This window comes from Tachypleus tridentatus, chromosome 10 (assembly GCF_004210375.1).
Source record: "Tachypleus tridentatus isolate NWPU-2018 chromosome 10, ASM421037v1, whole genome shotgun sequence".
Taxonomy (NCBI): Eukaryota; Metazoa; Arthropoda; class Merostomata; order Xiphosura; family Limulidae; genus Tachypleus; species Tachypleus tridentatus.
In genome coordinates, this window is record NC_134834.1 from 55,224,735 (window position 1) to 55,248,822 (window position 24,088).

Genomic DNA, 24,088 nt, shown 5'->3' on the forward strand with positions numbered 1-24,088 from the left:
AAAAGATGGAAGATGACCAACAAGTTATAGATTTATCATCCCTAAACCATTTCCTGGTTGTATCAAAACTCATGATGGAGTCTTAATTAACCCTACAGTGAATTTTCATTCTCTGACTGTGAATGACAAAGATCGATGGTCAGATGCCTGTCTACACATTTGTAATGGGCATCTAAACTTAATCGTTAGGTTTCATTATGCCTTTGCTATAGAGAAATATTTTGGATTTTGGATCATATTGTGGTAAGCAGAGCACACAAGCCACCAATGCAAGAAAGTTTAAATGTGGAATAAAGAACTTATACAGAGATAACTGAATACAATCAAATTACTTCTTTATTGTACATTGTTGAACAGTTCATTTATATCAAAACTCTTAATAGTGTTCTGTGTTACCACTACTTCTAAATTATTGAGTTCTTCATTTTTAAAGTGTAGATGTTTCTTAATAAGATTTCTTATTACAATCAATAACATAGATACAACATTAGTTATCATTTAAGTTAACACAAAAAATTATCTTAGCTATAAATGGTATAACTGTATTAACAGTTCTTCTAAGATATCTTTCAGTAACTGAACTTTAAACATTATGAAGTCTAACATATTCACTTTCCTCTCTTGATACATTATTGAAATGTAAGTGAAACACTGCTAGACTAGATTGAAATAGCATACTTACAAGGTGTGTGTGCAGCAAATGTCTTGTAGATGTTTTATTACTTCTGTCTTCTATCTTATAGAGTCAGAACAAGTCCTGAAAGATATAAATTTATTGAATAATCTATGATACACTAAATAAGAATCATTAAAACCCATTGTTTTCATTGTTGTTTGTGAAAGAATATTTTACAGTTGAGACAACTGCTACAGTCTGAAATTTTCTAAGTCTTTGAAAGTGAAATTGCCATTATTGGTTCATTTGAAATGTGCACCTACAATTTACCAATAGTTGTGGTTTACATATGTATTTAACTTGCACATTTGAGCTGAGACATAAATAACCTAAAGTTTGCTTGCCACACTCTAAATCTAAAGTTTCATTGTTCACATCTACTTGGGGACTGTAAGTGCATTGTAAGAGTGATGGTTAAATCACACTATTTGATTAGAATAATTAAAGAGTTGGTGGTGGTGTGTACTGCTGCCTAACTGCCTTTCTTCTTGTCTGCCAGTTTAAATACAGATAAATAACCCTTCTCAGCTTCTTGTGAATATCTGATGTGAACCAACTCACCTGTACAATTTTTGACATTATGGAATATTATTTGTTAACAAGTGAGGTACTGTACAGTAATTTCATATTAACTACATTTAGTGTAATATTATGCATGTATTATATTGGCTGAATTTTTCTCTGGACATCTCCTGCCATTTTGCTTTGTGCGAAGATGGCATTTTGAGATATGTAGTTTTTTGCAATATTCTATGGTGAGAGAAATGATTGGGTCAAGACCTCAGTGATTGTAATGTGTACCCACATGTTGCTTGTTGAACTTTTAACTTAACACAGGTTGAATTTACTTGTACCTTTCAATCCTGACTTCTTTCTTTCTCTCTCTCTTTTTTTTTGTATATGTAATTCTGAGTCCTTTGAACTTCTTTATGATATATAGCATCAAAAGGATTAATACTAAGGGTCATAAATGGACCTGAAGACCAGCCCAATGTATCATAGATACATCATTGGCTTGGAGTCAGTAACACTGATGATAACCTTTTGTTAATAACTATGACACACAACAAGCAGCAATACATCTTTCAACTATATACAGTAGGTTATACACTATCTGTGGTCGTGAGAGATTATGGACATCAAGACCCAATCCTTAGAAGGAACTTGAAAAACAACTAAAAAAAATATGCCCCAGCATCATAGGGGTTCTTCTTGTACTCCTCTGACCACAGACTTGTTGTAAATATATAATTTTTATGTAAAAAATGTTTTTCATTATTAGGACTTATATTTTTGATCTATGCATGTTTCGTTTTATTAATATCATTTTGTGCATTTAGGTATTTTTTTTAGTTTTAGTATCACTTTGTAATTTTTTTTAATTTTATTTTTGTGTGTGTCAGATTTAAGTTTATAATTTATCAGTTTTTTACTTTTATTTAATTAATTTTAAATTAATTTATGCTTTTTCTTGATATATTTCAGCTGTATTTATACTGGGTTCTATTTTATCTTACATCCCATCGTATTTACTTTGTTATGGTGTTTAACCTGGTGTATAGTGTCTGTAAGTTTTAGATATTTCTTTCTTTTCTTTGATTTGCATTTTCTTATTTACTTTAGTTTCTTTTAGTTGCATTTTTTTTAAATTTAATTTTGCTGAATGTTGGGATATTTATATGTTGAATCAGGTTACCCTCTATTGCCTTATTGGAAAGTGTCAAGATACTATACATGTAAGCTAAGTAGATGTTTCAGGAGGTTGTGATCTTGTTAGTTAACTTATAAACCTGTGCTTTTAATGTTAAGATTCAAGCATAGAAAAGTCTAGTATAAAGAATATATCTGTAGTTATGTATAAATGCAGAATTGATTTTTAAATTTTCATGTAATTGTTTTGCATTTTCTTGGTAATGTACAAAGATTTATAAATGATAATCCTATTTTTTAGACAAAGGTTATGCAACACAATGAAAGTTAAACAGGATTTATATTTATTTGACTTTGTTTTTTTGTCATATTCTCCTGGACTGAAGTCACACTTATTCATATGGTAGCACAGATACACATACAAGTTAGTATGAGTTGAAAGCTATTTCCTTTGAATATATTTAATAGGAGTGATCTTTGAAGATAATCTTCCAGTGCTATCTAGAAAACAGATCACCGTTAAGATCTGGAGTGCACACCTGCATATCAATTTCAAACTTTAAGTAAAAATAATAATTCCAACTCTTTTTCAGTAATTGTTAATTCATAAGTACTTTAGAAGCAATACATTATAATTATGTGAGATTTATTTAGTGCACTTTGCAAATAAAAAGTGAAAAAAACCTGGCTTTAATTTCTGCACTTCTTGGAGGGATTTCATCTGCAAACAATACATTTATACATTTTTTAAAATATTTTTTTCTCCCCATCTCAAAGCTGAGTTTGTTTTTTGCTTGGAACCTATCATCATTTGAAAACATAATGATTCATGTTTTCATGCTAGTTTCCTTACCGTATGTGTTTTTATTACTACATCCCTTCAGTGACACCCTTCTGTGGAGTCATAGCATGTGGTCTGATGAAGTACAGTCTTACCTTTAAAAAAATCTGGATAGAACAGAATACATTTTATCTACATTAATGTTGATTTAGTAAAGTGAGCAATAATTTATTGGTTGTTTGTTTTGTTTTTTTCAATGTATTGTTACCGAGGGTTACTGTTGCAGTGAAGAAAGGGGTCATTTATGAAGTTCAGAAGATTTAGAAACAAACCGCAGGACTGGGAACTTTCTGTAGCTTGTTTTTGAGTTCATTTATATCTGTTTGAAAAATACACATTTTGTTCTATGACAAGTCATTTGGCAAGTTATGTGTATTTAACGTGTATGATAGGTGATGGCAAAATATTTAGGTTAGTCAAATTTTTATATAATGAATGTTATATATATCTGAAACACACGCTACGTATTGAAAATAAACTTTATTTATTACATATAAATTGAGCTCTACGAAGAGAATCATTAACAAAAATTCGCGAAACCTAGCCAGATTAAGTACTGGTGACGTCATTTTGAAAGGTGATTCTAAGTCGTGCATAAATCATTGTCAGTTTTGTTGTTTTTTTCTTTTTGTGATTTATCGCTGGAAGTTCTGACTAATGCAAACGACCAAATAAAATATCAAAAGTACTACTATCATGAAAATCAATAAAGCTGACTGCCTGTTTTAGAACAACTTACATTATCTGTTGTGTCAACTGCGGAAAATCGAATTCAGATTTTAACGTTGTAAGTTCGTAAACTTACCGCTGTTCCATCGGAAGACCAATCAAGTTGAACCTGACTACGGATAGGAAATGGAACTTGACTGATTGACAATAAGCAGTTGGAATTCTAAAAAGAAAGGAAACAGTAGTTTCTGACTGCTCGTGGTTATTTTTCATTCCGCTTCTGAGAATGAAAGAATAATTTAACCTAAGTACCTACCAAGTATCGAAGGTAAAGAAAGGACATATTTTAATTTTTTTTGAAAACTCTGTGTCAACAAATTTGGAAAATTTCACATCCTAAAAATGTATAAAAATTAAATAATGTTATATGATTTTTGTAAACAATAAACTAAGTATTATTTAGTGATTAATACTCCTGACCAAAGCTACTTACCTATAGACGCCAGAACTAAAAATAAAGTTCCACTTTGAGATGGAAAAAAAATCTGAGAATATTAGCGACATCCTTTATTTGGAGAAGGCCTGGCATGACCAGGTGGTTAAGGCGCTCGACTGGTAATCCGAGGGTCGCGAGTTAGAATACCCGTCACACCAAACATGCTAACCCTTTTCAGCCGTGAGGGCGTTATAATGTTACGATCAATCCCACTATTCGTTGGTAAAAGAGTAGCCCAAACGTTGGCGGTGGGTGGTGATAACTAGCTGTCTTCTCTTTAGTCTTACATTGCTAAATTATGGACGGCTAGCGCATATAGTCCTCGTGTAGCTCTGCGAGAAATTCGAAACAAACCTAACCAAACCTTCTGAGAGGGACTAGTTTAGGCAGAGGTTATGCAACATAACAATTATTCAGTAGTACTTATACTTGTTTGACCCTGTTCCTGTTTCATATTCTCTTGGAGCTAGGTCGTACTTATTCAAAACGACAGAGACTTACTTTATTAGTAAGCAGAGAACAACGTTTCGACCTTCTGAGGTCAGCTTCAGGTTAACCAGTGTTAATACTCAGGACGGCTGTTATGTAGCGCAAAGCTACTCGAGGGCTATCTGTGCTAGCCGTTCCTAATTTAGCAGTGTAAGGGAAGGCAGCTAGTCATCACCACCTACCGCCAACTCTTGGGCTACTCTTTTACCAACGAATAGTGGGATTGAAGTAACATTATAACGCCCCCATGGCTGAAAGGGCGAGCATGTTCGGATTACGAGTCGAACGCCTTAACACGCTTGGCCATGCCGGGCCCATCACAAGAGACTTTTACAAGCTAGTATGTCCTGGGGTTTGTGCCCTTTGAATATGTATGATAGGATTTATCACTTGCATAAGTAATTTAGGGTTGTTAGATATTGTGATAAGCTTCTGTATAACTTGGAACTGTGATCAAATCATGATACTTATTTTTGGCACTGTCCTATTCAGACTTAAAAATCCATTCTCTGCTGAGGTAACAAAAATAATACAACGAATATTAAAGCCGGCCAGTGTTAGTAAAGATTCTAGCATGCTTGTATCTTCAAATAAATGTTTTGTTGTACTTTTTCATTCGTTTTTGTTTGTTATTAATTTTTTCGTGTTCGAATTATTATCTGCATAACGTTTCTGTATCCCGCAGTATTGCGAGTGCTTATACTCGACCTGAATACAACGTATTCGATCATGATTAAACATGTACTTGACACCAGTAGAACACAGTATGATCTGTAGTTGTCTTTAAGCCTTGAGCAAAATTGATAATAACATACTTTAAAAGGTCAAGGCTGAATGAAAATCGAAATCAGTCATGGTTTTGCCTAAAGCCTTAAACAATAAATGTATAATGTTTTCGTCATTAATGTGAAATCGAAGAGTTGTATACAATATATATGTAAACTTTTCAAATAACAATTTCTCCTAGTTAGTTCTTAACCCATTATTTAATTGTTATTATTTGATAAAAAGGTTCACATCAATGTAAAAGTTGCCAGAACACGTATTGTTTGACGAGTTATATTGTGATAAAAATATCAGATGGGCATTTCCTTTTACCCAGTAACCATTGTCATTGGGGAACGAAAATACTTTGCCGGAAACAAGTTAATTCATGTGATGTTTTTGCAATATATTTTGTATATTACTACACTTAAAATAATTTCAATCACATTTGAAATGGAAATAACCCGTATAACATTTGTCTGCTTACTCTTTATGTCGTTAAGGTATAAAAAGTATTTTATACCTCTTACCCCCTTATTTACAAAATGGTTTATCCTATTAGCCTCACTAGGTATTCTTCTACATAGCGAGGCATGCTAGCGACGCCACGCTTGTATCGTAAAATACACGTAGTTAAAGTGTTGGTCATGTAGGTTGGAGAGTACAGTGTAACCCTTATTTCTTTGAAATGTAACTAGTAGAAGTTTATTTATGCTATGTGTGCATAAGGTTTAATTTGATAATTTTGGTGAATCAACATTTCTTTATCACTGTTGCAGTTGTAGTGTTATTTGGCTCAGTTGAAGTTCAGGAATACTTCTACGTAAACTACTTGATCTTTATAAATATTAGTTAACGTCAACCTTATTTTTGGCAACATTTTCTCGTTTGGACCTGTTGGATTTTAATAAATCGGTAATACTAATATTGTGAGTGACCGCCAATGTAGTAACTGATGTGACCTAATTGAAACATGAATGCCAATCCAGTCTGATTTTTCTGTGAAAATGAGCTGAATTTTTAATACTGATGTTAATTGCAGTACTTCCGATTTATTAAAACGTTGACGTAGTTCTTTTGGTTTGTGACAGAGAAGATAAATATTTTCAATAGATAAAAACTCAAAGTAATAGCGAACAGTGCATCCATTTTGTGAAAATAAAAGTAAAAAATCATATTTTACAGCTTCTGTTGTACTTCATTCTTTGACCATGAGATGAAAAAGTTGAAAAATGCATCCAAATGTTTCACAGAAAATGATGCAATTGAAGTGACTACTGTGAAAAAACGTATACTGCTAATAATAGCATAGAGTAGTATCTTTTAAGCAACTATGTCAGAACTAACTGAAGCACATGGTTGTCAATAAGGTATAATAAATTGGATATTTTAGACTAAAGAGAACATTTGTGGTGATTATAACTGGTTTAAAAATTGTGTCTACTTGGATATTTGAAGAAGAGTGCCAATGAAGCCTATGTTCAATCAACCAGTGCCAGGAGGTCCACCTGGTGACCCTTTTTATTCTTCACCATTTTCTTCTTATTTCAGACGCCACACTCCATATTTTGGACAACCAGACTATAGAATATATGAAATGAATAAACGATTACAATTACGGACAGAGGTATGTTTTGAATTAAATATATTTTTATAATTTGTGCAGCTAAGTGTGAAAATAAAATGTTTGCACATTTTTTGAGATATTTAATGATAAAAGAAGAATGTCTGAATGCAGTAAAAATGTTATAAAGTATTTATGAGATTACTTTTTGTTTTTTAACATTACAAAAAAAACTTGAAGGTTGGTGTACGTTTTAAAACTTAGCTGGAAGATTTTTTATCATATTTTAAAAATAATAATCCTTGCACTTTCCTGGTGCTTCCTGATACACATACTCTCAGGTTTCAGGTTTGTTCTTAGAATCAAATTGATTACTCAGTCAAGAATATTACAGAAAATAATAATGTTGATTACATAAGCCCACACAAATCATATTGTCTATGTAAGAAAATGTGATTCAATTTAATGCTGGTTGTTTAACAGTGTTTGAATTCGTCTCTCAGTATTTAAATAAATAAGTATATCTGTCAGTCTAATAAATCTTTAGAAATTGATTATTGAACACTTTCAGTGAGTTTATGAGAAAGTATGACATTCTTTCTATTGGTGTTACAGATCTTGTGTATACTTATTAGTCTTAGATTGTTTAAAACCAGAACACTAGAACTGGTGTGATTGAATTATATTGAATGATGGCTTGAATTTTGTTTAAGAGAATAGTTTTATTAAAAATATATGACTATATTGCCATTGCAAACTATTCACAAACTTCAAAACATCACTGAAAATCCTGTAACTGACTTTATCTGTTGTTGTTTTTCTGGAAAAGTAAAGTCCTGAAATACTGTGGTTACTTTCTAATTGTTTAGTAGTAAGTTAGAAAGTTACAATATAAGAAATACACCTTTTAAAATTTAACAATCTTATTTGATACATATTTTGTATAAGCTTTGATCACATTGTACTTTTCTATTTCAATATTTGCACAATTCACTATTTAAGAGAAAAAATAATTCATCTGAGAAGAACTAACATTACTAAATTTTGTACTTCTGAATAAAATGAAACAGGATAGTGACAATTTATGGTGGGACACATTTGCCACAGAGTTTTTTGAAGACGATGCAACACTGACATTAACTTTCTGCTTAGAAGATGGGCCAAAACGATACAGTAAGTGTATACATTTTATTATATCTAAGATACTCACGTTCAATCATTCTTTAGATAAAGCTGCATCTGGAAAGTCCATATCACTTTCATTATAATATGAGCTTGTGGGGCTTAGCCACAAATTAATTTAAATAACACTAGTTGTTTAAATGATTAAGACAGGGATTCCCAACTTTTTCACTTGAGTCCCTCCCAAGACCCTAGATATTAAAAGTGGTGACACTTAACTAATGATTTAATAGAAAATTAGAAAATTTAAGTAACTGCTCTGCAGTACTTCACTTTCATTACAATTTGCTTTTGAAAAAAAATATTAAGTACAAAGATTATTGTATAATCATATTTACTGAGGTGTAAAAGGCTTACAAAGAATATTTTAAATGGGTTGAAGCCTCCCCATCAAAAAAAAAAAAAATTTCTGGGTCCCAGTTTGGAAAACAATGGTTTATGACATAACTACGTATGTAATAAAACGTGAATTGCTTACACTTTCAAGAGTATGTCATTTATTAAGTATAATTATTAGCTTTACTAATACTACAAAAATTTTAAAGTTCACTGGGTTGTGATAGAAAAAATTAAATATTTGAACTTTAAATTTTTGCCTTTATTTAAATATTACTAAAGTTTGTATTTTCCTCCTAGAGGGCATTAGTAAGCTTAAATATATTTCAGAGAGCTAATTCAATCATTTTTACCCATGCACCATCAAAGAAAATCTAAAATTCATCAGTAGCCCAAATTTGCTGGAATTAATATGATGTAAATTATTAAGACAAATGCAAAAACCTCTTAACTTCACCATTATTGGAAAGGTACATGTTTTGATAGTGCTTAGGTTATACAGTTTTGTATTTTACTTCGTAACTTAATAAATAGGAACAGTATTGATAACTATTTCCTTTTTATTTTAACATAGTAGCTGTTAAACTACAAGTGTATAGAGGCTTTGTTAAACACTTGTTTTCTGTGTGTAGCCAAGAAAAGAGTATTAGTTTTAATATTAAAATTTGTATTTTATTTGCATAAGTAAATTGAGGTGTTTAAGTTTGATGTTGTATAACTTAGTTAGTAGCATAGACAGTTTATAGTCTTTCGTTAAGGATAAATATCTTAGCGAATGATTATCCAACAGTGCTAAACTCGTAATATATTGTGTTTTACATACCCGACCAAAAGTCATGGGACACGCTTCTTGTTCCAAGAAAATGGGTTTTACAATGAAGTATGTAAATAGTTTGATCTATAAGGGTGATCAGCAGTTTGCTCAGAAGTCATTTAGAACTTGTACATGGAAAGAGCTAATGTTTTCAAAGAAGGATAGTTGGGTGTCATTTGGAGAAAACGTCTGTACCTGCCATTGCACAACAATTAAACATTACAAGGCAATATGCTGAAGAAATGGTAGTCTACAAATGACAGTGAGCCCAAGAAATGATAAGATAGGCATAAAATACTGACAGGAGTCAAAGCACCTTGAGAAGGCTATTTACCTCACCTCATTTGGAGATGTGAGCAGCTACAGGCAATCCTATAAGTGTTTCTATGGCACATTGAGAGTTGCATGCCATGAATGTTCACAGAAGAATTAGCCTACAAACCATTGGATCAATGGAAATCTGTCAAATGGAGCAGTGAGTTATGTTACTTGTTGTTCCACTCTGTTAGACATGTTTGGGTGTAGAGGATGCTTATAAACTTGTCATCTGAACAGTGAATTTGAAGGTGGCAGTATCGTGGTTTGGAGGATGCTTCTTGTATGGACTAAGCTCACTGATTGCATTGCATGGATCTATGAAAGCTGAGTCCTACATTATGGTAATTTTATGGTACTGTCCCTTACACCTTCCAACATTACACTCCATGTTACAAAGCAAGGATTGTGAATGTATTGTTTAAAGAGAATGACATTGACACAGAGACCAAACTCCATCAGGTAGACCATCTTTAGGATGAACTGGAATGCAGAATTAGGGCAAGACTAAGACAGCCCTCTTTACTAGAGATGATTACTAATTCTTTATAGGTGGAGTGGAGCACAGTATTACCAGTTTTCTATCAGAAATGAATTGACAGTCTTCCATGATGCACTAAAGCAGCCATTAAGGTCAAAGGTTGGCCAATATTCTATTAATGTCTTGGAGTAAAGGCATTTTTTCATAGTTACTTGCATCCCATGACTTTTGGTAGGATAATATATTCATTCTTGTTGCATGTTGTTTTTGAGAATTTAACACGTATTTTGAAGAACATCTAGCTACCTTGTTATGTTAATGAGTTGTTTTTTTAGTAACAAGCATTCTAAGTTTCATACACAAGAAGAAAACAAATACCAACCCAGCAACCTAAGTGCTTTTAAAAGGTAGTGTGATGTGATAGAAAACAATCTAAAGTGTTTTGATTAGTATTCATTTAGTTGTTCCACGTGTCTTATTTCTGTTGTGTAATGTAACAGGAAACTAGGATGTTAGATATAAAAGAGGTCAGAGGTTGTTTTTTTTGTGAGAAGGAAATGGCTAAGTTTGTTTTTCACAGTGTGATATAGGAACAAAAAAAAGAAAAAAGGCCAAAGTATTAGTTTAAATTAATATTACACAGACACAAGTGAATGTAAGAATAAACATGAAGAGATTTTGTAATTTGAAGTACAACACAGGAGGTTTACCATCTACTAGATTGTCCAGCTGTTGGCTCGCTGGCCAGATTGCAAGGTTATGACAAACAACCTACCAACCACAAGACAAAAAAAAAGTGAATAAAAAAATTCAGCTACAATTTTTTTCCCCCTACTATGTGTCTGAAGCTTAGTTTCTTAGTGTCTCTTATGCATTACTCTAGTTTTCCAGTAAACTGAAATAAAGGTAATAGTATGCAATCCCTAAGATCACACTAAAAGTAATGTGATTTGGCATTAATACAGAGTTGAACAACTCTCTAAAGCAGTGTAACAAACAATAAAATGTGGAGTAGGATATTCTTCAGTAAAGTTCTGCTAAAAGTTTATTTTGTGTTTTCAGCAATAGGCCGTACCTTAATTCCTCGGTACTTCCGGAGCATATTTGAAGGTGGAGTAACAGATTTATATTATAACCTGAAGCATCCTAAGGAATCCTTCCATAATACAACTATTACCCTTGACTGTGACCAGTGCTCCATGGTCACCCATCATGGGAAACCCATGTACAATAAAGTAAGTGTGGGAAGTCTCATATAAGATAAAGTACTGGGCTATTCACCATGGGAAGCCCATGCACAGCTCTCAGGCTCAGCAGTAAGTCTGAGAGTTTGCTAGTAAACTTTTAAAATTCTTGATGGACGTGCTGCAGGTAACCTGTTGTACCCTTGTGCTTACAAATAAAATAAACACTCAGTCAAATGTGCAGGTGTGTTTGTTTCTATATATACTTATTTTTTTTATAACATTATATCTTTTACAGTGTTCTGCAGTGTTTCTTTTATCTAACATAATAGTTCAATTTTTAGTTTGTCATGTGTTGGTTGTATTTTGATTGCATATTTGTCTTAGTCAAATAAATTGCTGAAAGACATTCTCTTTTATAGTGTAAATGGTTAAGAGGTATATAGATAGGTCATAATTAATTAGCAAAAATAATTTGAAAAGAATAGTCTCTAATGAAAGAGGGTATTATAAATACTGTGTTATAGCTTGATTCATGTTATGTTTTACATCCTAATTTCTTTATGGCTAAGATTGAGATGTTCTACTAGGTGTGGAAATCTTAATTTTTAAATAGTAATTACTAAAGCTAAATATTGTACTAATGTAAAAGTTATTTTTAAGTAATAAAAGTTACTAAAGAAACTTTTCAAGTAGCCCTTTCCAAAGTTCACACTTATTTATGTATAATTAAATTCAACAATAGCTTAATATTGTTAGCAGGAATCAGTCTTAATAAAAATTACTATTCTTTATTTACAGACTTCCTGTAAGTTCAATGAAAAGTGTAGTGTTATTGTCTTTCAGTCAGTCATGGTCACATAAAAAACAAAAAATATAACTTAAATCAGTTTGTTAAATTAGTATGAAGTTAACCGGTGAAACACTATTCCAAATATTTTAATGTTTGATTTACATAGTTTCAGTTAGTTTTTTGTATAAATACTTGGTAACTAGCAATAACAGGCTGTGATTCTATCACTTGTAACATGTATGACTTTATGTAAAACCTGAGTTAAATAATATTCTTAAAATTTTCATGTTTCATAATAGTTTTTAAGCCAAGCTTACATAATTCTATATTGAGTAATGAATGACCTGTAAATGCAGAATTAAGTTTACCCAGAGTATTTAATATCTTTCAGGTGTCAAGTGCACACTTACATGTACATTTTTAAAATTTAAGTAAAATTAATAATTCTAACTATATTTTAACAATTTTGTATTCAAACAATATTTTAGAATTTGAGATTTCTATTTTTCAAGTAACTTTCATTGCAAAGAAAGATAATAAAATAGTTCAAACTTAAATTTAGTAGAGCTCCAAATAGTCCAGTTGTAATAATTACTTGATTTTGTTATGTAGTTAACATTTATCATATTTTAATATATTGTTTACATTCCTTGTCTTATCTGTAATGTTGTGGTTTCATTTTTTATTTTGAAACTGTTACCCTGTTCAACAAATTATAATTTTTGTATGAAAAATGCATCTACCTTTTTCATTACAGCCTAATTTACTATATTTAATTTTACTTTTCTACTGTTTATTGGTTATACTTTGGCTGCATATTTATTTCATGGACAAATAAATTGCTTTAAAATATTGTTTATAATATAGATGATAAATAGAGAAGTGGGGTTATTGTTAAAATTAACAATTTTAGTGTAATGTATACACCTGAAGTACATTTGTTGTGTTGTGCTGTTTGGGTAAATAAAATGTTTTATACTTTGCAGAGAAATGCTTGAATAAGATTTTTTTACACTTGTAATTTTGCAAATTTGGCCAATATATATATATACTTTTTTGTGTACATGTACAAAATTAACTACATTATGTTTATGAAGTTTAGCTATACTAACTGGTAATATTTCTATGAAGTGGAAAGTTTTAAGATTTTTTTCTTCTGTAATTGCAAAACTTGTTTTACTCAGTGTGAATATTTTCACTTACAATTTGAATGCCCTCTTCTGAATTAGCTTGTGATATTTGTTATTGAAATACAAGTTAGAAATCTCTGGTGTAAAGTTTTTATACACATATCTGCACATGTTCTTGTATATATGTTTAAAGATGTTTTCCTTGAATGCTCGATAGTAAACAGGTACTAGAGTGCTGTAACACTTATGATCTAGCTTTTTTAAAATTATTGATGTAATTTATGAAATTAAGCATGTAACTTACATCCTTAAAGTTAATATTTCTGAAGAAAGAGTAAAAAGAATAATAATTAAAATAGGTGCTTTGGATATAAAGGTCATGATTTACACAAACATAGCAATTAACATGAACATTGTAAGTGTTCACTAATGTTTAACTATTGTAATGTGTTTTATATTTGTAATAATTACAACAATTAAATTCATTCAATAGAATAATAATTTAGCATAACATGATAAAATTGAATCCAGATAGGTAGGTTTAAACTCTTGTACATACATGTGTTTGTCTATGCTACAAATATAGCACACTGAAGTTCTTGATTGATTGGGTTGCTATGGTGAAGAAACTATTGATTTTGTTGCTATAGCAACAGCTCTCCCTGTTTAAGAAAATGGGAGTTCTACAGTTGAGGACTATGATATATTTCATTGATTTGGGGGGTGGGGGTGAGAAAAGAGCCACCAACATTTGTCAGTGACTTTTACTTAGCAAGTGTTTCAATTTCTCTGTGATTTTAACTTTAAAGCTTTTATCTTCAGTACTTGTTTAAAATAGTTAATTTTATTTGTATAATAATTTTTGATATTTTTAAATATTTGAATGAAAATATTTATGTAAATTTGTTTCTGTATATGTTTATTTGGGGTGTATGCTCAACATACAAATTAACAATAACTCAAATATTTATTTTAAGCATTTAAACAAGTAATATTTCATAAGAATTCTTTAAGTTTTCATTTAATCAGTTGGATAAAACTAGTATTTTATATTACAGGTTAATTGAAAATGTTTTCATAAAACCCTTTTGTAGTTCTTCATTAATGTCAAATTATTTTATTTAATTTTTTGACTTTTGTATCTGTAAGCTCTAAATTAAGGTGTAAACACATTAGGTATATCATTTTGTAGAATTTCACATTTTAGAGCAGCACAAACTTAGATTGTGGTCTGATGTATTTTACTTAGTTGTGTTTGAACCAGTGTATTGGTACTTTTGTTTTAGAATTAATTCACAAAAAAGTGTATGCACTATATAATTTGTGAGAGTCTTGCATTTTGAAAATTTGCTGTTAAAACAATTTTAGTGTGTTTATTTATTTCCCAGTTGATTTCTTGTCATTAAGGCCTTGGCTGACTAGTTAATTATAGCTATCTTACAATAGGAGACAAGTTTAATTTGTCTTACTTTCATCAACGTAAATTTTATACAAATGTATCATTAAAAAAAATTTGACTTTTTTGTCTTCAAAATTATTTTGTTGTTCAAAGATAAATTAGTTAATAATGTTTTAAACTAACTTCCTGTGAATAACATATTGTAGAATCAGTTTTCTAATAATTACCTTTAAAATTGTGTAATTAATTCTTTTATATATATAAATGGTCTTGTCTGTATCTTTATGATAAAACAGTGCTAACTGTATAGCAAAATGGAAGTTGCATATGAATTTGCTTTGTTATTATTTGAATGATGAAAATACTATGTAGAAATGATATTATATAAAGTTAAGCTACCTTTTATTCTGTATAAGCTAACAATAAACAAGCATATGTCTAAAAATAGCTTAAAATGTTTAGGGACTTGTAGGAAGCCAGTACCCCAATGATCCCATGAAAGAACAAATGGCGAGAGAAAATGCTGTTGTGGTGAGTGTACAGTGCACAAGTTTTTATGCATTCATGAAATGTACTAAAAGTTTCTAAAATTTTACAATGTTAGTGGAAAGTATTAAGAATGTGCTTAAGGAATAATTACCTTACAATATTGTGTTGTTGGAACAACACTTGTCATTTATTCACATATTGCTATCTTTTTTCTTCAGTATTTGATCAATCTGTGAAGTTACAGGTAATTTCTGAAATACTACTTGTGTGTATTGATAAGAAAAATCTTTACAGTTACAAACTTGCCATTCTGTAACATTGCAGAGGAAACCAAGTATACAAAAGTATTTCTTTTAGTAATTTATATATCTGTGTAGATAGTAAAAATCCCAATTTTTAACACCTTTCATTTGCTTTGTTTTCTCAAAATTATATATTTATGAATTCCATATGTTCAACAGTTAGAAATAAGATGTTGTGTACCATTGGCAATTTAATGTTTACAAATATTTTGTTTCATTTAAATTGCAGTTATTAAAAGGGGTTCCCAAATCTTTTGTCTTAGCCTGTTCTCTTGGTTTTAGTTACTTTAGAGAAGGTATCTCATCAGTAACTATCAGACTATTGCATATGAAATGTCAGATTTTCATGTGCAAATATGAAAGTCAGTTTCTAGTGGCTGAAGAAACATTATCATAAAATTGTTAGAATATTATAGTATATTGTCTGGTTCATTTCAAGCTCGATTCATTTATTTCAGAAACTAAATTATATGTTGATTTTTGTCACCATGGGTAAAATCAATATTCATGTAATTTTCTTGTACGAGTTTAAGTTTGGTCACAGTGCAACAATAGCAACTTTTAATATCAATCATTCATTTGGTGATGTCACAGCTAATGTGCACACAACATAGCATTGGTTTGGGAGATTTTGCTCTGATGACACAAGCCTTTAAAATGAGCATTGCAGCTGCCCTAAGACAGCCATTAATGAGAAAGAATTGAAGACCTTAATTGAATCTAATACTCACCAGACCATAAGAGAACTTGCTAACAAACTTATTGTTAATTATTCAACAGTTTCTTGACATCTTGAAGCAATTGGTAAGGTGAAAAAGCTCAATAAATAGGTACCTCACAGATTGACTAAACACCACCAAACAAGGAAAATTGAAATTTGTTTTGCACTCCTTACTCCCAACAAAATAGATTTTATACAACAATCTGGACAGTGGCTTGACTACAAAGAAGCACCAAAACGTATGCCAAAACCAGATCTTCACCCTAAGAAGCTTATGGTCAGTTTTTTGTGGTCGTTACCAAGTGTGATCCATTATTTATTCTTAACCCTAAGGAAAAATCAATCACAGCAGAGAAATATTGCTGTGAACTTGAAATTATGCATTAAAAGTTGCCATGAAAACATCTAACAACAGTCAGTTGCAGTGGACCCATACTGCTTCATAATATTGCTTGACCTCATTTCTCATGAGTTACTGTCCAAAATCTAAACGAACTACAGTATGAAACTTTACCTCATTCACCATATTCACAAGATCTTTCCTCTACATATTATCACATTTTTAAACTTTGGACATTGTTTTTAAAGAGAAAAAAGAGTGCAAACCAAAGGTGAGTTGAAAGTACCTTTGAAAACTTCATTGCATCAAAAGGTGCCCAGTTCTTTAAAGATGGTATTTATAAACTTACAGCTCACTAAAGGAGCTTATTTTGAGTTAATAAATTAAACAACAAAGATACTTGTTTCACATTTTCATTTAAAAATTTAACATATGTACAACAATCTGATACTTATCCATAAATAATGGATGAGAACTTTGTGAAAATGCTTCTTGCATCAGAAGTTGTTTAAAAGCATGTATGTGTTATTAAAAGAACATTTAGAAGTTATCAAAATGTGTCCTGTCTTTTGTCTAAGTTAATTTAGTAAAATATGGTAATCTAGAAATAAGATCTTGAAACACCATGTTTACATGTACAGAACATTATAATGTTAGTACTTGCATTTTCATTATTTACATTAAATGTAATATATGAAAGAAATTACAGTTGTAGTTTTATAGGATATTGTTTTGAACCTGTGTTTTGAATACATGAAAGCACATAATTTTATCTTTTTTAAACATGATAGGTTTGCACTGAAGGAAGATTAATATTGGAGTTTACTTTTGATGACTTGATGAGGATAAAGTCTTGGCACTTTGCTACCCGAGCTCATAGGGAGCTTGTCCCACGTAGTGTTGTTGCCATGCAGGTAAGATGAAAATTAATTTTACATGTTATTGCTGTCAAACAGGAAAGAGAGATTTTTTTCACCATGGGTTCTAACATAATTTATTTTGCTCACATCATTATATTTATTAATCAGTTAGGAAAACAATGCCTGTTTTTTGTGTTACTATGAATTGCATATAGATAAGAGATTAAAATGGAACTACTCTGTTGGTAAATTCATAAATAGTTTTCAAAAACCAAATCAGAATTTAATTGTGCTAATTAGAAATTATTAAAGTTAAGATTTATGTAATTACTGTCATCTGCTTACTTCCTTGTGTTTTAAAATTAAGAGACTATATTTACCAAGCATAAAGTCAGTTATGTTTTTGTAAGAATTGCCTAATGATAGGGAAAGTTTGAAGTTTAAACTTTCTTTTCTTTTTAAAATTCATATACTGTTTTTTGAAAACATTTTTAAGGAACTGCGTGTAGAATTATTTGATCTAGTGTCCAGTGAGAATTATTTCACTTTGTTACTGTAAGATCTAATTGTCCCCTTGCTGCAAATATGCATTCTGGACTTTTGGGTCATGAGTGAGTTATTAGAGTAATGATATAATTCCAGCTTTCAGTCAGGCAAGAGTAGTCTAAGAATTGGTAGTGGGAGTTTCAGACTAGTTACATTTTGTTTAGTCTATTGGTGTAATATTAAGGATAGCTGTGTGCAGATATTTGCATGTATAAATTTTCACAGAAATTCTGAAACAACAAACATCTGAGAGTTTTTACTTATACCTCTAATTTTGGTCTTGACACTGATGGATAAGTCATTGCACCATTATAGTTTTAATATTATTTAAGAAGTAATATTGCCTTAATCGAAAAGGTTCTGTCCTGTTGAGAACTATTAGGGTGATGCCAGGGATAGAAAGGTTATTTTAAATCCTTCATTATGAGTTGGGTGGAATCTGCCCAACCACAAAAGTATCTATGACAGTAATTGTACTATGATTTTGGATAATGTATGTGCATTTTTACAAAATTTGGAAGGTTATTGGTAAATGTCACATAGCTTTTGTGCACAAAATATCAGATTTTGTAATTAAGTATTAAGATTTTTTTAATTAGAGTAATTTTTGTTAACTTTATATTTTATCTTTTATTTTCACTATCAAATCAGAATCTGTGTCCTGCTTGGTAGATATGACTGATCATGTAACCACCATAAAAAAAAATTAGAAAATATGAATGTCTTTTTCTTTCTAGAATGACTGCATATTATAACCCAAGAACACATGTTTAGTTTAACCCTTTTGGTGCTGAATAAAACATTTTAATGTTTGGCATGGCACTGAATATATATTTTTGATACTTCAACTAATTACGGTATCAGTACTAAAAGCATGATATCTCGGCAGTAACTCAACAAAAGTCCCTGAAATATTTAGAGATTGTACCCAATGCTATATATGTTAAATTCAATACATAAGAATAACAGGAATAAAGAAAGATGCCCTGATACACAATGAAGAAGTGCCATGTAAAGCACAATAATTTATCATAAATTGTATACAGTTTGTGCAGCAGCCCGTCGATAGTCTTTGTGGTTAAGATATATCTCATGGCATGGTAAGAAGCACATGGGGAGATTGCACTGTTTACAGAAATAATTAGTCTGCTTTCTTTTCCATCCAGCTGTGTATCTATTGCTGCAAACAGTACAATCAGGTTTGTGTTTTTTGTCCTCATATTGTCCAGTACTATGTCTTTCCACCAAGTGCTGACCTTTATCAGTACTTGGTCTTCCTTTTCATTTAGCTTTGCTGACATATCCCTCCAGCAAATTTTGAATAATCTGCTCTTTGAATAGTTTTGGAGATACCAGGTTTTCACCATTGCTCTTGCAGTCTGCACAATATATATCCATTAACAAGAACTAGCCTTGGTCAGTCAGTTTATTCAATAAGTTATATGACCCTAACTACACCATGTGCTTACCTAAAGCAGGGACAGATTCCAGGTCATGAATGTCTTCATTATCACTCTCATCCATTACAAGTAAGCTTTCATTATCATCTGGCTTAAACTTTGTCACTCTCTTCATTGTTAAAAATAATATCAATTACTTCTTTAGTGGTATAAGCTTTTCCTTTTGGCATTGTAACAACAAGTATCTTACAAGTATCAACAGAATATGCAAGGAATATGCAATATAAAACAATAAATGGTATGATCTACACAGGCTAGGAAACAAAGAAATCACGTGACCTTCGGTTTAAATACCTGCTGGGAATCCCAAGTGGACAATGAATACACGTGGTTCTAACCTCAAGTGGGTCTACAGGCCTGTGTGATTATGATAATTAACCACGAGGGTATGTTGTTTACATCTTGTCGATGAAGGTCGCCTGCTGTGCTGAGCCTTCAAGTCGACTGTGGTTGCCAACTGCGCCAAAAGGGTTAAATAGCTTAAATGCCATAACACTATACATTTATTTATATTATTTTTATTATATTGACTTTTCAGCCATTCCTAGCTAACATCACAAAAGTTATTACAACATAGTGCACATGCACTCGTGCCACCATATCCATGAATATGAAACTGACTTTTACAAAGTGACCTGTCTTGACTATGTTTTAGTGGACAAGCATTTTGTAATATATATTATTACTATTTGCAAATAAGTTTTTAAACTTGTTTCTTTGAAACAGAACAGTAAATAAAGAAGTAAACAATTATTTCTTTTAGTTAAAACTTTTGTATGCTGTTGTTGCACATTGTAGGTTGCTAAGCCTTAAGCAACTTCACATGTGGAAGTTGTTAAACAATTTTTTAGGTTTTATATATACATTTAAGTGACCGAAAAGACAAGTTGCTATATCTGTACCATAGAAATTCCATTATAATTAATTAAGCTGTGTTTGGGTCTGTAAAAAATATGAAATTTTGGATAGGCTAAAGACTGAGCTTACCAGTATGAAGTTTTGTCTCAGAAGGAGGAGATGTTATATTTGGAAATGGCTGATAAAACCACTTTGTAAATATTCTGAGTTTTTGATTGGTTATTCACATATGTATATAAGTAAATGTGTGTGAGGGACCTTTTTCAAAAATGGAAAGAGGTAAGAAGGGAACCATTGTATTTGATTCAGTATGTGAGTGATATCTCAGCAAGTAGAACAGGTAGGAAGTTCTTATATTCTACCTTTCCAATATTAGAAATTTGAGCTCCTTGATTGTACAAAACAGACTTTGTATTTTGACATCACAAACATTTAATTTGAACCAGTGCTGCAATCATCATACCATGTGACATAAAAATTGATGTGAAAGTGTAGTACAATAAAATTTTGAATGTTAGTCAGCAAATACAATGATGTGGCTTTTGACCTGTGACCCATATAGGTTAAAGGGATAGATTAAGGCTGCTAAACTTGTTTTCTTTCAAAAAAAAAGAAAAGTGTACGAGGTGGTTTTGCTGAAATTTGTAAGATTGTTTGTGAGAACAAAAGCATAAAGGCTTCTCATTGATTTTTTGTTGTATTCTGAAGACAAAAATGAAAATACAGGAGTTGTAAGACTTGAAGAAAACAAGCAAAGCTCTGTTCAAAGTGGTTTTATTTTTCTAAAAGGGTTATTGAGTAACTGTTGACAGTATTTGAGGCTGACAATTAACAAGAATCTGTGATGTTGAGAAAACCCACTTGTAGAGAAATATATATGCAAACCTGACGATGACTGAAGAAGGTCAAAACGTTGTTTGCTCTTCTACGTAAAATATTTTTTCAACCCAAATGAGCTATTTTTGCATATATCTGACAATTAACAAGAGTTTGATTTCCTGACAAATTTTTAGTCTTTCAGACTTGAGTATGCAAGGACAGCCTTGAAAAACTAAATGGTCACATGTCTATATGTTTTCAATATTCCACTGTAAATATTAATGTTTCCAGACTCAGCAACAGGATCCATCACTATTAGAACAGTTGTCAAAAAACATCACCAGACAAGGATTGACAAACTCGACATTAAACTACCTCAGAGTAAGTTGAGTATGTTTTCATACCTGACATTCTTTGTTTTGTTTGTTTGTTTTTACTAACAGCCCAAATGATGTTAATATCTTCCAACCTATTGTTAAATATATTTCACATTTGCTGCTGATCCAATTATAATTAAGAATTTTATAGTGTTTACAGCTATTTATAGTGGTTATGGGACTTAAGATTAATTACCTTTAGAAGATCACAATTAATTAGCAAAATTTTGGAAAGAAAAGTTTGTAATGGAAGAGAGTGATATAAACTATTAGCTGCTTCATTCACATTATATTATTGTATTTTACTTATTTGTGGCTAAGGTTCAAATAGTATTGTATGAAATATTAAAATGTTAATTATTTTAATGCTGTAGCAATTACTAAAGCTAATTTTTAAGTAGATCTTTCCAAAGTTCAGTTCTAAAGTTAAAGTACACACTCCTTTTCAAAATTAAGTTGAGCAATGTTTTTTATTTAGTGTTAGCAGGTAACAATGTTGATTTAAATTACTCTATTATCAGGCTTGTTGTAAGTACAGTGAAAGCTGAATATTAAAATATTTCTTTCCAAAATCGGTTTATATGGAAAGTAAATACAATTAACAAAAAATGTAACCTAAAATTTAACTTACGTTGATCAGTTCATTCAGAATCAAGTAAAGAGAGAGAAAGAATGATAAAATTATTAAACAAATATTCTTTATCTTTGAATCACATAGTTTCAGTTATTTCTATTTAAAACTTTTTTTTGCCACAAATACACTAACTAGCAGTGATACACTCTAGTATACAGTGTTCCTAGTTCTTGTAATATGGTATTTTTGATTTACTAAACAAATAATGAATGCAAGAAAGTACTGACTTACAAAAATGCACTACAGTGTTTCTTATGTTTTGTATTAGCTTGTAATTTTCTCAAGTTCACAAGTGTAACAATGTAACTAATGGAGTTGATGGTTATGTAAATGTGGAATTAATTCAGTCTAGACTAATTAACACCTTTTAGGTGTTAAGAATATGCTCCATAATATGAAATTATGAAAGTTAAATAATATAACTATTTTAATTCTTATTTAAAAAATTAAAATTAATGTTTTGTTATTATATTTAGTACAGTTTGCAAAGAAAAGTTTCAAATATTTGGACTTGCACAGCTCTGAACAGTTTTATAAACAACACATTTATTGGTTTGTTTAGGAATTTCTTCTCACTTCAAGCATAAAATTATATGTAGTAACAAACTACAGTCTCATGATTGTATGATTCTCAAGGTTTTATGTCTCAATTATTTTTTGTTTCTCTTTCCCTGATTTTATTAGATCAGCTTTGGAAATAGTTACATGCAAAGTATAAATATTATTGGAAAATACCGATTATGAAAACTGTCAGTATGGGGTCAGTAAAGTGGTGTTGCAAGTAATTTATTGTTTTGTGAGAAGGGATTTAAATGTAGCAACTGCAAAGAAGAAAACTGAATTTAAAAGGAAGCTTGGAAGGCTGGGGATAAATCATAGATTTAGAATTTTGTTAGTATCTTGAGAAATTCATGAGATATTGTTTAATTATGTGTAGTTTTTGTTGTTTTTTTTAAACCTACTAAAATTTTCTTTTATGCAAGTCCATTGGATAAGCTTATTTATGTTTAAAGTATGAAATAGGTGATGGCAAATTATTCTGATGACTCATGCCATTATTATTGTGGTTATTATGCTGATATTATGGTTAAGTTTAGTGTATCAAAACAGCATAGATAAATAAACAATTTTATTATTTAAAATTTATCTGAACAAAGATTATACCTGAGAGAATATTACAGTGACATGTAGCATCCATATGGTAAGGATAAGTATAATAATATCCTTTGCTGACCAAGTTTTTGTGGTCTAAATGATGGAGCTAGCCAAATCTATCGGAGAATAAAGTTCACAATATGATGATGTGAGCTTGATAAGGAAAGCAAGTTTACCTGTTAAATTCAGGCATCCTTTCTTGAGCCAGTTGTACTAGATGACTAGTTTACAGAACTAAGCACAGCTTAGAAGAAGCATTTATTTTTTCACATGCACAGGTACAAACCTTGCATGTTATTTTATATATTTGACAAATAATAATAATAATAAAAAATTTTTGCCAACTTTGCCTTCTCTCTTTTCCTTACTACAAAGGTTTAGTTAAGTTATCCAATTCCAAATATCTCTCTCTCTCTCTCTCCCTCATTTTCTGAATGAATCTGTAGTTATTAGCCTTAGTTAATGGCATTGTGACAGGTTAGGTCTTAGTTCACCAATAAGTTTGTTTTTGTGACTTATAGCAAGTCTATTGGATAAGCTTAGTTATGTTTAAAGTACTGAAACTGGGAAAATAAAGTATCAAAAGAATTTGGTGAAAATCAATCTGGTTGAAATTTTACACAATCACACACAGGTAGGTAGATAGCTTGAATTTTTATTGAACAATGGAGAAATTGAAGGTCAAAGAAAAGGAAATATATTTAATGTGTTTTCAAAACAATTTCAAATTTCATGGGATAGAT

The 24,088-nt window shown here is 30.8% G+C and overlaps 1 protein-coding gene and 1 long non-coding RNA gene across 10 annotated transcripts in view; one reads left to right on the plus strand and one right to left on the minus strand.

The window, feature by feature from the left end:
* LOC143229318 (uncharacterized) overlaps positions 1-4,714 on the minus strand; it is a 30,856-nt gene extending 26,142 nt beyond the window's left edge. Inside the window, exons 1-3 of one of the 3 annotated variants that reach the window (XR_013015786.1) lie at positions 4,330-4,710; positions 3,973-4,059; positions 683-757 (exon numbers count right to left, since the gene is read on the minus strand). This is a non-coding gene — a long non-coding RNA (uncharacterized LOC143229318). Of the gene's footprint in view, positions 1-625; positions 758-3,906; positions 4,060-4,329 lie in introns of those variants that run through there. The other 2 variants (XR_013015788.1, XR_013015789.1) reach the window with 2 other exon arrangements.
* The window catches only part of LOC143229316 (LIM domain-binding protein 2-like), a 93,064-nt gene that overhangs the window by 57,506 nt on the left and 11,470 nt on the right, over positions 1-24,088 (plus strand). For 6 of the 7 annotated variants that reach the window (XM_076461495.1, XM_076461493.1, XM_076461496.1 and 3 more), the window contains 6 exons: positions 7,138-7,213; positions 8,221-8,323; positions 11,341-11,513; positions 15,247-15,315; positions 17,428-17,550; positions 21,471-21,560. In XM_076461495.1, coding sequence (XP_076317610.1) covers positions 7,138-7,213; positions 8,221-8,323; positions 11,341-11,513; positions 15,247-15,315; positions 17,428-17,550; positions 21,471-21,560 — 634 coding nt within the window. The remainder of the gene's footprint in view (positions 1-7,137; positions 7,214-8,220; positions 8,324-11,340; positions 11,514-15,246; positions 15,316-17,427; positions 17,551-21,470; positions 21,561-24,088) is intronic. The other variant, XM_076461499.1, reaches the window with a different exon arrangement.